This window comes from Nyctibius grandis, chromosome 6 (assembly GCF_013368605.1).
Source record: "Nyctibius grandis isolate bNycGra1 chromosome 6, bNycGra1.pri, whole genome shotgun sequence".
Lineage (NCBI taxonomy): Eukaryota > Metazoa > Chordata > Aves > Nyctibiiformes > Nyctibiidae > Nyctibius > Nyctibius grandis.
The window spans coordinates 32,143,665-32,159,859 of NC_090663.1; the positions used below are offsets into that span (position 1 = coordinate 32,143,665).

Consider the following 16,195-nt stretch of genomic DNA (forward strand, 5'->3'; position numbering starts at 1 on the left):
AGGAGGGGAGGGCAGGGTTTGCCACAGGGTGCCAAATATAGAAAGGGCCTGTAAACTGAGATAACACGTGCAGGAGTGAGAAACTGGTTTCAAATCCAGTCTGGATTCCTGCTGCTGGTTTATTGCACAGAGCCCACTTTCACACTGTGGGCCTAAGTGCCTGTTTATTGTGGACTGCCCTATCTGTTTTGTACAGGTCATTTGATAGACTGAAACAGCAAATCTGTTTCCTTGGTGAATTCCCCATTTTTTTAGGGTGTGGATCCTCTAATTTTCCTTCTGGGAGTTGGACCTGCACCAGCCCACCTACAAATTACCTAGGCTTGCAAATCTGAGCCTCTAGCTGTAGATTGCATCTGAAAACCAGTGCCATCTACAACATCTAGTTCAGTGAATTACAGTTTTATTTGGCTATAAACCTTCTGTACATTTTGGCTAGAGGTAGACCTGGTGCACAAATTTTGGATCTAAGCCCCTGCTCCGGCCCTTTGCAGCAATAGAAGCCAGATGTAAAATGCAAGTGTTGGTCTTGGGAAGGGGGTTCTAACTTTCAGTTGGGAGCTTACTTGAAGGCTGACAGAACTGCTGGTTTCCTGACCATTGCTGTGAGGACCTGTAAGATGCCTGTGACACAGCAGCCAGGGTGTGGGATTCACTGGTTTGCAGCGGATCGTGCCCACATTTGGTGCTGGGAAGCTGAGGTGTGGATTGGGAGCCATCTCTAACTTCACCTCTGTCTTTTACCTCTTGATTTGACAAACAGAAGTGAGCAAGCAAACACTTAGCATTTCAAAAGGGAAGCCATTTGCCATCCATTGGGCAAAGCTCTGGCTTTTAACAAGGGCAGATTTCCTGGGACATCAGCATGTCTGAAACGGTGGTCAGAAAAACAGCTGCTCTGGATCCACTCTGCTTGCTTTCGCATCCTGCACTGAGGCTGTTCTGTGTGTTCATATGCTATTTATTCACGTCTTTTTGCAGGACCGTTCCTAACACTTTGCCAGCTCCCTCTGCCGACTATTGTTCCCAATAAGAATGAAATGGTGGTACAGCTGAATTCCAACTTCACGCTCAAATGCTCTGGAGACAGCGAAGTGAGCTGGCAGTACCCATTGGTGGAGGGAAGCCACAGGATAGACATTAGACATGAAGAAAACAACAGTGGCCTCTTCGTGACGGTGCTGGAAGTTGGAAATGCCTCAGCTGCTCACACGGGCTTGTATGTTTGCTATTATAACCACACTCAAGTGGAGGATGGGGAAGTGGAAGGGAAGGACATCTACATCTATGTGCCTGGTAAGTTGGGGATGCCACAGCTGTACCCAGAGGCTTGGATGGGAGGGCTGAACCGTGGAGGTTCAGAAGAGCCGTACTGCTGGTGGCAATTTGCTTTCAGAGGAAGATAAATGACCCCAGGGCGATTTCCTAATGTGTAAATCAAGACCAGCCCCTGTGAGACTATGGATGTGTTCCTCTTTCTTTCTATTGGTTTTCACTTTTTTTAGTAAGAGTTTTAGTTCTCAAAACCAGGGACCAAATCACAACTTCAGAGTTGAGGTCTTCTGACCACCAGGGGCTGGGTAGCAGACCTCGGTGTCCAAGTCAGCTCAGCTGTGGGAGCATGTCCAGCCTTCAGGTTTGCCTGGCCTCCAGGTGAGGATTAACGTCAACACCAGTCCTTTCAAGGGTGACTTGGATGGATGTTTTGGGACTTGCACTGACCAAACCAGTGCCATGTCTGACACTAAAGCAGTTGACAGATGAGAAATGCCATATCTCATTCTTAACCTGAATTAGGCCTGAACTGAAAACTGGAAAAAGCTCATGTGTGCAGAGGGCCTGGGAAGCATAAAGCAACAGAGACATCTTGGGGGTGGCTGTCACAAAGGAGGGTGAAATGAGAAGTATTATTGCTGGCCAGCCTGACGCAAGATTAAAAATATGGTGCTACCATGCAGTGCCCTGTAATTTTCAAAGCAAACACAGCCTTCCCAGGCCCTGCGCCGCCTTTCTCTTTAATGGTGGAAAACCTGTTGGATCAGAAGAAACAGCATCCTTTCTTTTTGGAAGTACCTATCCCCACCTTTGCCCTCCCATCCCTTGGTTCTGACTGGAATTTTGTGTAAAGGCTTTCCACGCTGTCCATGGGATGAAGATCTTTATTGTCACAGCTGAGATAGGCACCAGAGGCTGAGCCACAACTGACTGCCTTTGTAAATCCCTGTCTGGATGTTTCCTCAGTGTTGGCTGGGGTTCAGGATGAGTGGCACTATTGCAGGGCCCAGAAAGATCAAACCAGTAGATTTGCAGTAAATATTTTGAACAGGAAACAAAAGGGAGAAGAAGAGGTTGCAAATCATCCTGCAAAACTGCAATATGTTGTGAAGGAGATGACGTCTGCAACTGCAAGGAAGACTGTGGAAGGGGGGGGAACTCAGGAAGCACTAACTGGACTTGTTTTAAAGGCAATTTTGCAGTGGCATTAAGTTTTTGCAATTCATGATGTGTGATTCCAAGTGATTCTTCCAAGACTTTTTCTCCATTTCCCACAACACATGCAAAGCGTTTGTGTTCATCCATGAAGCAAGAAGATGTTTCAGCAGAGGCTGTGGTCTTTGACACTTGTACCTCGATTTCCAAACAGTTCTAACCAAATCACCAGAAGATGTTGTTGGTGTTAAGCAGTCTTGTAACTCACCCAGGGAAGGAATATAAAGGCAAGAGATGGAAAAGTTCTTCAAGAGGGCTTTTCGGTTTGGTTTTTAAATGCTTCTAGACATCAGCCTACCAGATTTGCAGGACAGAGACACCCTGTAATTTTTTCCACTAGCTAACCATCAAGATGTCATAAATGCAGAAACATATCCTTTTCTTCAAATTATAGAGAATGTTTCTGTTTCCACTATAAACTTTGTCTTTACAATTGTTTTTCGTGCAATGAATTAGGATGGCAATGGGCGGCAGCAACCCACTTTAGCCAAGGAGGATTACATTGAAACTTCACACAATATCCCATTTTCACTAACAGCACACAGAAAATCAAAATAGGTGAATCCTGTTTCTGTTTTAAATTACAGCGGGAAAATGAATACATGGAGTTGGCAGTGTCTTTGGGATGGAGCACTGTGTTTGGAATATTACTACAAAGAGCCTGCCAGTGCAGCAGAAAGTCTATTGTTGGAGGGATTTAGATTGCTATTTATTAAATTTTATTATAAAGCTTCACACAGAAGCTTCAGGCTAGCAGGGATTACTTGTTTACTCCGAATGGCCAAATGGAGATCATTTAAGGGCTGTGCTTTTTAAGTTGGATATGTTATGCAATTATGTTTTAAACTCAGACTTTGGATTGGTTGGATAGGAAAGCTGGCATGTATTTTGTTGACTTTAACAGAAGTAAAACTACCAGGTGTTTGTTTGCTTTTTTCTAGTTGAATGCCATATTTTGAAAACCACATGCTGTGACCATAATTAACTATGTCTCATAACTGCAATGTTGGACATGTTAGAAATGCATGAAGATAAGTACCTTGAACTATTTTTGATGAAATGTGGCTTTAATGGTTTTCAACATAAACAACATGAAACTCATTTCTACATTTTGAAATTGGAAGTGTTTGGATTTTTTTTTTTTTAATTTTTTTCCCTGCTTATATATTGGTTAGGATACACCTACTATTCCCAAAGGACAAAAAAAATCTAACTGAAGGAGCGATTTGTGCCAATAAAAAGCAGGATCTTTAATAATTTTTTTGTGCAGTGAATGTTGCACCTAAGTGCAAAATCTTGTGTCGTAAAAATATGATGTTTAAGTCCAAATTCTTCCCTGAGATCTTTGCTGTACATACATGTTGATAGAGTTGTCTATGGTAAAGTGAATTCATCTTTACTTTAGTCCCCAGCAATTGCATTAATTTTTTCATACCCAGTAGTGATTTTCTTGCCTATTCTCACTTAAAATTCTTTTCGCCTTACTGTAGGAATATCTCAGAACCAGGTCTAAGGGGAATAATAATACTTAGCTTTTTTCTCCTTGGGGTCCTTTGCATTTCCTATTCTTTCCTGTTTTGTGCTTAGGTCAAACAACAAAAATGAGATACTGCATACATTAGCATGCCTGACCTGCAGCCTCTGAAAAAGTGGAGTAATGATGAACTGTACTAGTTTCAGTTACGATCTATAAGTGGTCGTTGATATCCAATTCTTGCACATGGACTTACAAACAAGACAGTGTAAAATTAGCTCTTGTTTTTTACAGACCCAGACACGCCTTTTGTTCCTTCTATACCAGAAGACCAGTTCATCTTAGTAGAAGAAGGTGATCCCACCATTATCCCATGTCGGACAAGTGACCCAAGTGCTCAAGTGACTTTAATTAACAGTTTAGACAAGGCTGTCTATGCTTTCTATGACAGCAAACAAGGCTTCGTAGGGAATTTCCCTGCTGGCTCATATACATGCAAAACAACAGTTAAAGGCGTGGAGTTCAAGTCCGATGAGTTCCTCATCTATATTTTAAGAGGTATTTATTTTTGTTCATTTAAAAAAAAAAAGAAGTAATAATATTCAGCCCAGTTCTTTCTTCATGCTGTAAGAGCCGTATTAGCACCAGCATCAGAGGATTATATCAGATACTTCCCTGATGATGAGCTCCTTACTCCTCTGGCAGTATGGCTAGTTATTTAGTTGCTAGTTTAATTCGTGGTCACGTACAATGTTCATGAGAATAAAGTGTCCTTAACTTTATCTTGTCTTCCAAATGGTTGCAAGAAAAGTCTTCTATAATCCATGTATTTTCATTCTGTTTGCTGATATGTAACTTAAAGACTGGTGTTTCCCAGTGGCTTCAAATTGTAGGACTTAGGGTAGTCTGAAAACCAGCATGATTCAAATATTTTGGTAATAAAGTTTTTATTGGCCAGCAATAGATTCCCAAAGAAAGTCACTGATTAGCAAAATGGGGAATTGCTTTTATACCAAGTGCCTTTTCACAGGGACACTTGAGGTAGGAACTTCTAATTTTAAGCATAGATCATTCTTTGTGGGATTGAACTCAACACCTGTACATTTCGTGATTTAAATACACATTGTTTATATCAGTATAAACCAGCAGTACCTTCACTGAATTTTCCAGGTAATTCCTCAGTAGAGGAAGTGAAATGGAAATTTCCTCCTGAAATCATACCATGTGAAAATCGCGTACTTTTTAAAACTAAATCTGCTTTCTTCTTTTAGCTACTTCACAGCTGCCGGTTGAGATTGAAGCTCTTAAAACTGTCTACAAAACAGGCGAGACTATCGTAGTAACTTGTGTGGTCTTTGACAATGAGGTGGTTAATTTACAGTGGAATTATCCTGGGAAAGTGGTAAATATCTCTCTTTTTATTTTATTTTTCATTTGAATGTTTGTAGTTACTTATTGGGGAGAAGGTGGGCTTGTAAAATATTCTTCTCTTCTCTGAACGAGGACAGCTAAGGAGAGGAAACAAAGTAATTTCTTTTACTTTTAGTTTACCACAAAAGAAAGTCAGTCCCAAAAGTTCGAGTTTGCTGTTAGTAAGTATGCAAAGCATGAGAGGAAGGTGAGGTGTGACCAGGAGTCCATCCTTGGAGGAAGGAATGCTGTCTCTCAGGTCTTGTGCTGGTTCAAAAAAAGAAATGTTGTGGAAATAGAAAAATCTAGGAATGTGTCAAACATCTGCATAGAGCTCTGCTGCTGGAGGTCTGAAACTTTAAAATGGCTCTCTTAAACGCTGGATTCTTGGGCATAATAGAGGACGATGAAGAATCGAGTTCATAGACTTAATCATTCCACATTATGCAGGTGTCAATTAAAATGGCTCTTACAGTCAGTGTAATTACTCACTAATGAGAATTGCCTAGTAAGAAAACCTTAAAACTTTAGGACAATCTCAGAAATTTTCAAACTGGCATTACCATCCTTCTGCAGTGAAATTTTTTATTGGTTAGAGCCCATCCCTGTCAATGGAGAATTTCAGAATGTAAAAAGCCTGGTCACTGACAGGATGGAGTAGTTGAAGTGACTACCTAATTTTTGCCCCAAATCCAACCTTTTATTAAAGTAAGTTAAGAGCCCAAGAGAAAAAAAGCATTTGAGAAGGTTTTTGTTATATTTTCCATGTTACACATTATAATCTTTGTTATATGTCACCTTTCAAAACTGTCCCCAGTATATTTTTTGTTTCAGCCTCTCATGATAACATGGTCTACCATTCTCACCATCCTTTTACTTGCAGCAGTCTTCTCCTTGCCAGTAAATTATTCTTGTTTTAAGAGCAGGAAGAACATAGCATCTAGCAACTGGTTACTTTTTGTCTGGCGGAGAGGATAAAAATTCACTCTACTTCATGGGAACTGAACAAATAAAATTAAAAATAAAAACCCACAGCTTTTATGTCTGAGGAGAAGGTAGCATGTAAGCGGTAAAAGACTCTTTCAGGCTGCTCAACCAAATTTTGAATGGTATTTTGTTTCAAGTGAACAAAATATGAGCTCTGAAACTCCTCACCCTTCTGTGCCTGCCCCTCAAAGGATGTATTTTTATAGACACACTTTTTGTGCCTGTGGCTGAAAATACATCCCTAACTGAGTAAAAAAGTCTTCTGCCATACAGGGTTTTGATGGTTACTCTCACTCCAGTGGCATCGTAAATCCTCAATGCTGTGCTTTCAGCTCAGTTATTTAAGTAAGTTTTTTTTTCCTTCTCCAAACTACAGAAAGAAAAAGGTCTGATAAAACTTGATGATATCAAAGTCCCATCGCAGAAGCTGGTTTACACCTTGACCATTCCTGAGGCATCAGTGAAAGACACAGGGGATTATGAATGTACTGCTCGGCACGCAACCAAGGAGGTTAAGGAAAATAAGAAAGTAGTCATTACAGTTCATGGTATAGTCTAATTTTAGTGTCCAGAAATTATTAACTAGTTGGAAAACACTGTTCTTGAAAAATGAGGCACAGTGTTGTTTATGCAAGGCTTTTTCTTTTACAGACAAAGGCTTTGTTCACCTGGAACCTCAGTTTAGCCCTCTGGAAGCTGTCAATCTACACGAAGTCAAAAACTTCATCGTTGATGTGCAGGCATACCCAGCACCAAAGATGTACTGGTTAAAAGATAATGTGACTCTGATTGAAAATCTTACTGAAATTGTTACTAGTTCCAACAGAGTCCAGGAAACAAGGTAAAAATATTCTTCTGACTCTTACTTTGCCATGTTAACTTGAGTTTCTCCCCCAGAAACCTGGGCACTGCTCCTGCTCTCTCCTTCCTCTGCAATTTGTTTCTTCTTCCTCAGTGGCATTTAAAAATAATTTATTTGTTTTCTGCTCTAGAGGGCGATGCCTCATCTGTCTTATTTATTCCCTTGATAACATCAACGTCTCCAAACCATAGGAGTCTTACTCTGAGCGCTACGTCCCTTCAGTCCCTCCAACATATCTCCACATCAATAATTTCTAACTATTTCCAATAATACCAGGGGCTTTGTCAGATCCTTGCAGAATGTAACTATGTCCACTTTTTTCTCATTGTATTTTGGTAGTTATTTACCATTAGAGTAATGATTTTAGTGTAAAGGCATGCTAGAAATGCCAAATGTCACTACATTATAATCTCTACGTACCCAGATTACATGTTACACCAAAGTGATTTTTTTTTACGCCTGCCCTAAAAATACAAACAAAACCTCTCATTTTGACAGGTTTCAGAGTATATTAAAATTGATCCGGGCCAAGGAAGAAGACAGCGGATACTATACCTTGGTTGCTGAAAATGAAGATGAGATTAAAAGATACACCTTCTCCTTGCTAATACAAGGTAAGGAGCCCCAAAGCCTTGCCCACCAGAACTGATGGCACACAGCAAAGACTTGATTCACATACACATTGGATTCCCTGGAGTATTGAGATAGGGAAGGCGTGAACGGAGGTGTCTGGAGGAGTGCGTGCGTGCCTGCCGAGTCCTTGGAGCTCTCGTACCCTGATCCTGGCTTTCACTTTGACTTGAGCCAAAAAGAAACTTTATCCTTCTGCCTAAATTATTCCAGCTGGCAGCGGGGACGATAGCTCATTTAGTACGACATGAGGATGTGGCATAACCGCAGCACTTCCTTTTCATGGGTCTAGCCTAGGATCCGCTCTGTCCTGCAGGAGATAAGGACCTCCTGGCCAAGTTCGGGTCTCTAGCTGTCACTAAGCTGTTGGCCAGACAATACCTGTCCTGGTTTATTTGAAATTTTAGACTGCTTTTATAGACCCTGATGAATATTTTAACAAATTCCTGACTCATTCCCAGTTCCAGCCCTGATCTTAGACCTTGTGGATGACCACCATGGCTCTGCAGGGGGGCAGATGGTGAGGTGCTTGGCGGAGGGGACCCCGCTTCCTGACGTGGAATGGCTGGTTTGCAAGGACATTAAAAAGTAAGAAGAGCGGGTGCTTTCTTATCTAAAATATGACTTCTTGTGTCCTTGATTATCTTAACATTATTAGTTACCGTACCATGCTTTGCTCATCAAGGGCCAGTAGGCTATAGATCATTTTTTTCTTTTTAGAGGCATGTTGCTTATATATCAACATTGATTCAGAAATTTTCTCTCACAAAGCTTTGAGCTCAATAAGCAAACTCAGCAGATTTCACAGTCCCAGGCTGAATAAGGATCTCGAGAAGCAGCTGTCTCTCTGTTCAGGGAGTTCTTATTTCACAGATAGCTCTGACTGCCTTCTTAACACTTTTGCGTGGTTCTAAATTTTCACTTGTAGTTATTTCTCCCAAAATTACAATTTTCACTTTCAAAGTATTTTAGACATGTGGAGTAATTACTCCTATTTCGCTAGTTCTAGACTGGCTCCTTCTGTGACTACTGGGTCGCAGAGTTTTCCCTGGAAGGTTATCCACCAGGGAGAGGGAGACGACTCATGGAAGGAGGGTAGGAGCCCTGGGCATCTCCCAGCTGTGTTCTGCCCTTATTGTGCTAAAATCTCTTGCTGCTTAGTGGGATGATTGTCCTCCTGGCCCTGCCTCAGAAAGCCTTGTACAGCACTAAGGATTCAGCAAGAAACAGAGATCCATCCAGTACTATAACTCTATGGGATATATGATGACACCAAGGACTATCTGTTCCAGACCTGCTGGGCTGCAGTAATGCAGCAGTAATGAGTATCAGAAGGTCAATTATTCTGAGTAAAGAAAGATGCAGGCATTTCACTGCGGTGGTCTTAAGCATTTCCGGTCTTTAAAATGATCATTGTCAGAAGAAAGTTATAGGGAAAGGTGATTCCTGTTCTGTTCACACTTCTTTATCCATACTTAGCCCAATGCCCATTTCCCCTGTTATTCTTCTCTGCAGATGCAGCAATGACACCTCGTGGACTCTTCTGACTAACAATATCTCTGATATACACATGGAAGCCCACCTGGATGAGAAAAACATGGTGGAAAGCCAGGTGACCTTCCAGAAGGTAGAGGAAACCCTGGCTGTGCGATGTGTGGCAAGGAATGACCTTGGTGCTGTTACTCGGGAACTGAAGCTTGTGGCTCCCAGTGAGTTTGCTTTGTCCTTCTGTGAGAGTAGGGCAGTCAGTTTAACCTCTCTCTAACACATTCCAGTTCAGTCTAGAAGAATGCTTAATAGACAAAAATGTGAATTGTTGCAGATAAAAATAAAAGAAAATGAATTTTTTCCATCCTGGGACATCTGAAGACGAGGTATTCTACAGGTCTTTATGGTCCGGTTGTTTTTTGCTTATTATGTGGTTCCATGATTCATTTTATCATTTTATGGCCACTGGCTATGGGATGTTCTTCTAGACAATCTCTGCATTTGGTTTTGAAACAGGAAGGCAGAGCAGCTCTGGGCTTGGAAAGTCACCAGCCCCAGGGACTGCTCCTGCCACATCTACAGGACGCAGAAGCTACGGTGGTAGGGGAGGTGGGTGTCTTATGTGAGTGTCATGTTCCTCATGGCTCAGAAGGAAAATATGGTCTGTCTTTTTACTCCACAGCCTTGCGATCAGAACTAACGGTGGCTGCTGCAGTCTTAGTGCTACTGGTGATTGTGATAATTTCACTGATTGTCCTGGTCATCATATGGAAACAGGTAATGTAGAAAAGTATTTCAGTTTGGATGCTGAGCCCCGCTGGGTTTTGGTCTGCTCTGAAGTCAAACACAGGACTAATGGTTCGTTTTGCATTCAATGTGCTTTGCAGAAGCCAAGATATGAGATAAGATGGAGAGTCATTGAATCTATCAGCCCTGATGGCCATGAATACATTTATGTGGACCCAATGCAACTGCCTTATGACTCCAGATGGGAGTTTCCTCGAGATGGGTTAGTGCTCGGTAAGTTTTCTGTAAGGGACTAATCCTGTCCTTCTCTGTGGAGGAGGATGATTAAGTACAACTCTGAGGTCTCTGCTACCAGGATTTGCGATGTAACTCCAGGCCACGAAGTCCAGAGCCTCTCTGTATCTGTCTGTTCTCAATTCTCCTACCACATCTTCCTCTTCTCCTACAGTGGTGTCAGCCTTGAGCTCCTTGTGTTAATGTCTCCCACACCTCCATTCCAGCTCTCCTCCGTGTGCTCTGCATGCAGTGCCCACCTCCACATGGCTTACAGGGCCCCTCCTCAACACTCAGTTCTGCTAAGGCACCCACAAGAAGTGCATCAGCATTTTTTATTTGCAAGACACTTATATACTTATGTCCAGAGGCCAAGGGAAATCTGCAAGTGATTATGTAGTTTTATTAAAAATATTTTAAAAATTACTAATCCACGATGTGCATATATCAGTGCTGAGTAACTTTATAACTTATTTTTGTGGCTACTGTCCTTCTTCCTTCCCCTTCTGCTTTCTTGCTTTGCTCTCTCTGCATTGGAATTCATACAGAATTCACTTAGTCATCACTTCTTCAGGGCTGGCCCAATCTGTCATTTGTGTCAATTGAAAGTGTAATGTTTCTAGACATTTTTAATGTTCTATCTCGATAGTGCTTTAAATACACAAGGTTTCCCTCTCTTGGAGGTATCTGTGCACCAAGTTGTACACAAAATACAGGAGAAGAAGATGAAATATATTTTTTGTTTGATATATTTTAAGAAACACACTCCCCTTGTGTAGTTCTCCTTCCCCCACCACAGAGAAAGAATTGATGTTAATTCCTGACAGAAGCATCACAAAAATTTCTGGTTCAGGAGCGATATCTTTTAATTAAGTTCACGTTGCTAATTGAAAACTAGAGGAGGGTGGATATTTAATGGAATTATTTTATTACAACCCAGACTTTATTTATATGCCTAAACAGGATTTGTCAGATCTGAGTTGTTAACAGACCACCACTGTGAATTTGTCTCCCTCTGACTCATGAGCACCAGCCTACTTCAATGCCTTCCTGTTTACAAGTATATTCAGGATAGTCAGTGCTTTAAAAATGAATGCTACGTGTCCTTTTAGCGATTTGGATTGCACAAACATTCTTCTTGACACGATTAACATTTGTCCACTGGCAGTTTTGCCGTATGAAATGCTTGCTGGTGGGGCCCTCTTCTGTTTCTGGGGCTGATAATTCTGGTTGGTGCAGGTTTCTCTTATCGAAGCAGGAAATGGCAGCACAGCAATTACAGCTTTAGCTCAGGGAGGCTCTGAAGCAGGATACAAAACCATTTTGGCTCAGTCAGATGAGCATTTCCCATCCTAGCTGTGTAAGCCAGCTGGCATTTGTTTGTTTTTCTAGCTAGCAGTGCCTGGAGAGCAGTGCTGCATCAAATGCCAACTCTGAATATTGGCTGGATGGAGCCTCAATTGATAAATTTGGGTTACACTGCAAATTTCCCTTTGCTATCACCCCTCCACAATGTATGTAGTGCCCTGCTGTCTAAAGTGCTCAGCATCCAGCGCAAGACTGGGAGACATGTAGCAGAACGAGAATAACGCAGGAGCAGTGAGGTCCCAGAAGGACCTGGACCTCCTCTGTCGGCCGAGGTGGCAGAGGGCAGGGCCTTTCGAGGAGTGGGGTCCGAGTGCTGCCATTTCTCAGGATCTTGGGGTGGCTGTTGAAAGGTAGCAGAGTTGCTTCCATCACTTCCCAGCAAGCCACCCTTTTTTTCTGGTGGACTTCATAAAATGAAATGCCGGTCTGACACAGAATCGGACCCGTTCATCCGATTTGCAAAAGGCAAGTTAAGGTTCAAGTTACACAGCATTTAGGGATGTGGTACCTAACTTGTCATGAGTCTAAAAACTGTCTGTAGATTGTCACTTGTTTGGCTTTTGATATAGACCAAGAAAGTTATGGTTTAATTTGGGGTGGGCTGATCATCAATCAATTTTAGCCAAAGCAGCATCCAGTTGAGAAGGCTGTATCTGGAACAAATTCACAGACTTCACCTTTGTATTTGTGTGCCCCTGAGCAGAGAAACAGCACCTTCTGACAGGCTCAGCAGGGAAGATCTGTGGACAGGTAACAGAGGCTGAAATAGCTCTCACCCCCAGGTGCTGTTCCTCTAGGAACTAGCACCCCCAGGTGCTAGTCTGAGGAGCCTGGAGCTGCTGCTGTGTCTGCTCAGTCCCTCTGTGGTGGAGAAGTAGAGCTGCTCCTTTGGTGGGCAGATCACAGACATGTCTTTATATTAAGAAAAGTAAACACATGCTATAATTTTTGGCTCCGCTGAAGGCCTCGACACCAAGAAAGTGATGGCATTACAGATGCCTCCAGCTCTTAAGCAGTCAGTTCCCACCTGGCTCCAAATTTCAAGTGTAAAACACATAAGGCTTGGGCTACGTCTGTGGAGAGGGGTGAAAAGGGGAAACAGCAGCGATCGCTCCCCGCCACTCCGGAAGCGCTCTCACTGACTCCACATGCGCCTCGGCTCAGCAGAGATGATGCAGAGGGAGATGCACGCCTCGTGCTCAGCCGACAATATGGTTTGGGGAGGAATTGGCTTGTGAAGACAAGAAGATCAAGGAGCATCAGCCAATGCCATCACATTCTGAAGGGCTGCATCCTGCCATGTGGCTCCCAGACCTTTCGTCTGAAAAGTTTCAGGGGCCAAATTTCATACTCAGGTTGTTTGAATTAGCTGGAAATTTAGTGGGAAGCTTTCTCACATCCTGACTTGGAAGAATAACCTTTGGAGCACAGGAATCTTGAAAAGAAATCGCATAGTTTTTGTGTGCATGACAAACTACGCTGTCATAGTCTTGGAGAGGTTCTTCAGTGGTAACTCAGCTAAGCTTGCTTTAACGGTTTCTTGTGCTTGTTAATGATGTAGATATCGTTTGGCTGGAAATTTTCTTTTAAAAGCATGTATACAATAAAAGTGGGAGCTGCAGCTAGAGGATAACAGAAACATATGGCATTGCATGCCAGATATCACCTTCAGAAGCATAAAAGGTGGCAAGTTCAAACGAACGTCTAAGACAAAATGCCGTATATCTCCATAGTAAAAGTCACTACTTATTCTTCCTGTGCGGGAAGTTAAAAAGTAACACAAAATATAATACAGAGCTTGTCAGGAATATGAAAATATCATGGCATCTGGAGCTCATATATGGGTTTGTTCACTGAGTAAGTGTTGCCTTAATGAACTTGCTTTTCAATATGGAACCTCTGAAATATAGTATTTTGGAGTATGTTTGTGAAGCTCATATTTCTCTAAAATCTCGCTCAATCTGTACACAATTCTTCTGTACGCTGTATCAGGATACAGGATATGATAATCCAAAATTTTTATCTAAATTGATTTGTGGAAAGAGTAAAGTGTGTATAAACATTAGCCATTTCATTACAGCACTTGGAAATTTGCAATAAAATTTATTCAAGTATATGAAACACACTTGTACATTAAACTTCACAGAAGCCTCCACTCATATGTGAACAACATGTATTTCAACTTCATGCAGATCACTGATGGTCCTGCCTGTGTATTTCTAAATGTGCTGCTGATGTGCTTCAGTCTGTCTCACTGCTAGATGTATCCAGCTGTATAACAGCCCGAAAATACAGCTAAGGAGTGCAATTAAGATTTTTAAGTAAAGGGCACAAGTGTACTGTAGTCAGGTGCTGACTGAGGCAGAGAAGTCAACTTAATCACAGGAGAATCGGTGTTTAGGAAGGATAAAGTGAGGGTGGCAGGGTAGAGTGGGAGGTGAATTTGAATGAGTTGAGTTGTTCTTCAGAGTCCCATTCCTACAAGCTCCCACCGGCAGATGTGCTCCTGATGTTTGCTTGCTTGTTTTTATTTAAGAATTGTACTTAATGACAGCATTTCTTTAAAATATATTTGCCTTTTCTGCTTAACAACAACAGTAATAATAATACTACCAGTGGTCTGGCTAAGTGAGTGTGCTCTTTCCACACAAGAATCACAACCCGTAGAGGAATGGCAGCAGGAAACAAGGTGAATTGCTGTTACTTTCTGAAACAAATAATGCTCTCCCTTGTGTTCAGGTCGAATCCTTGGTTCTGGTGCGTTTGGAAAAGTAGTTGAAGGGACTGCATATGGATTGAGTCGCTCTCAACCAGTGATGAAAGTAGCTGTAAAAATGCTGAAACGTAAGTTGTTGCTGTTCCATTTCCCAAGCTAGGTAGGGCATGTTCCCACAGGGTTATTTAAGCATTGCTTGTGTATAAATAGGTTTTCCATATCTGAAGCTGAAAATTAACTGTGGAATGACTGAAATTTAATTTATACTTTAGATTGCTTCGTGGTGCTTCAAGACTGAAAGTACCCCAGGCTTCTGAGAACACCCAAAGTTTGGTTTTAGCTGTATGGAGCGTAGCAGCCACAATAACTGAGAAAAGATAAAATAACCATGAACGTGTGTGAACAAATGAAAACAATACAACAAAGGAGAAATGGGCAGGTCTCATGTGAGAATCTTAAGTTCACTGAAGATTTCCTGGTTTGTGAGAGCTGAGAATATGATGCAGTGATTCTGGAGGAACCATGAGGAGCTTTCTTGTGTTGAAACTATCAGATTGTAAAGTGCCTCTGTGCCACTTGGGCAATCCACTGTACCCCTGGAGAGGGACAAAAAGACTGGGTCAGCTATTCAGTTGCATCAAATGAGTCCTTTATTAGTGATTTGTGACTCCTCTCCAAGTCTTAAGAAAGCCCCTTGGCAAGTAAAGGACACAGTCTTCTTGAAGAAACCATAGTAGCAATGCTCCAATGAGGCATGCAAGGAGAAATTGTTTGTTATTGTGGAAAAGGCGATTGCTGTTACTGAGTGGCTGGTGTGTTTTTTCAACAGCTACAGCTAGATCCAGTGAAAAACAGGCGCTCATGTCAGAACTGAAGATAATGACACATCTTGGACCCCACCTGAATATTGTGAATCTGCTTGGAGCTTGTACAAAAGCAGGTGGGCTTGGTTGACAAAATGGAGGTTTGTTGTGGAGCCATCACTCGCTGTTCAACAACCACACAAATTTCAAGTAAAGGATTTAACAATAAATATAAACAAATGAAAGGTTTCACAAACCTGCTTGATATTTGATAGTAGTTGCAGTCATAATGTAGTAAATAAAAATGTATTAACCCACAATGCTTTTTATGTTTTATATTCTATTCACTACTATTTTTGGAGTATTTTTTTTTAAAGACTCCACTCATCAATGCATTATTTTACTTCATTTCATCAGGTCCTATTTACATCATCACTGAATACTGCTTTTATGGCGATTTGGTGAACTATCTGCATAAGAACAGGGATAATTTCCTGAGCCGACACCCAGAGAAGCCAAAGAAAGGTTTGGATATCTTTGGGATGAACCCAGCTGATGAAAGCACAAGAAGGTGGGAAAAAAGAAAAAAATATATCACTGGCAACTTAAGGAAATGTCATTACTAACCCTTACTCTGTTACTCTCATTCATTGGTTTAGAGCCCTCCCTAATTCTTCTCATTAGACTTTTATTTATCAGGTTTCATAGATTTGGGAAGGTTTCAGCACTTTTTGTTCAGTCTCCCTGACATATGTCCTAGGTCCATGTTTCCCCTGTGTAGAGATGCCTGCAGTCCCAGGACTGCCGTGGGTTCTCCATACACATCATGAGGTCCCAAAGAACATTTCTGTTAATAAAGCACGGCTCAGTGTTCTTCTTTTCTGTAAAAACATCCTTTTGCCTCTACTCACTCAAGTTTTAAAAGTAAAGCACAACCACCTGGTTTC

General features: G+C 41.7%; 1 protein-coding gene across 1 annotated transcript in view; it reads left to right on the forward strand.

The window, feature by feature from the left end:
- PDGFRA (platelet derived growth factor receptor alpha) overlaps positions 1–16,195 on the forward strand; it is a 34,798-nt gene that overhangs the window by 7,769 nt on the left and 10,834 nt on the right. Inside the window, exons 3-15 of the mRNA XM_068403670.1 lie at positions 982–1,296; positions 4,259–4,522; positions 5,236–5,366; positions 6,738–6,909; positions 7,013–7,202; positions 7,722–7,837; positions 8,315–8,441; positions 9,369–9,562; positions 10,024–10,118; positions 10,229–10,361; positions 14,469–14,573; positions 15,275–15,385; positions 15,666–15,819. Coding sequence (XP_068259771.1) covers positions 982–1,296; positions 4,259–4,522; positions 5,236–5,366; positions 6,738–6,909; positions 7,013–7,202; positions 7,722–7,837; positions 8,315–8,441; positions 9,369–9,562; positions 10,024–10,118; positions 10,229–10,361; positions 14,469–14,573; positions 15,275–15,385; positions 15,666–15,819 — 2,107 coding nt within the window. The remainder of the gene's footprint in view (positions 1–981; positions 1,297–4,258; positions 4,523–5,235; positions 5,367–6,737; positions 6,910–7,012; positions 7,203–7,721; positions 7,838–8,314; positions 8,442–9,368; positions 9,563–10,023; positions 10,119–10,228; positions 10,362–14,468; positions 14,574–15,274; positions 15,386–15,665; positions 15,820–16,195) is intronic.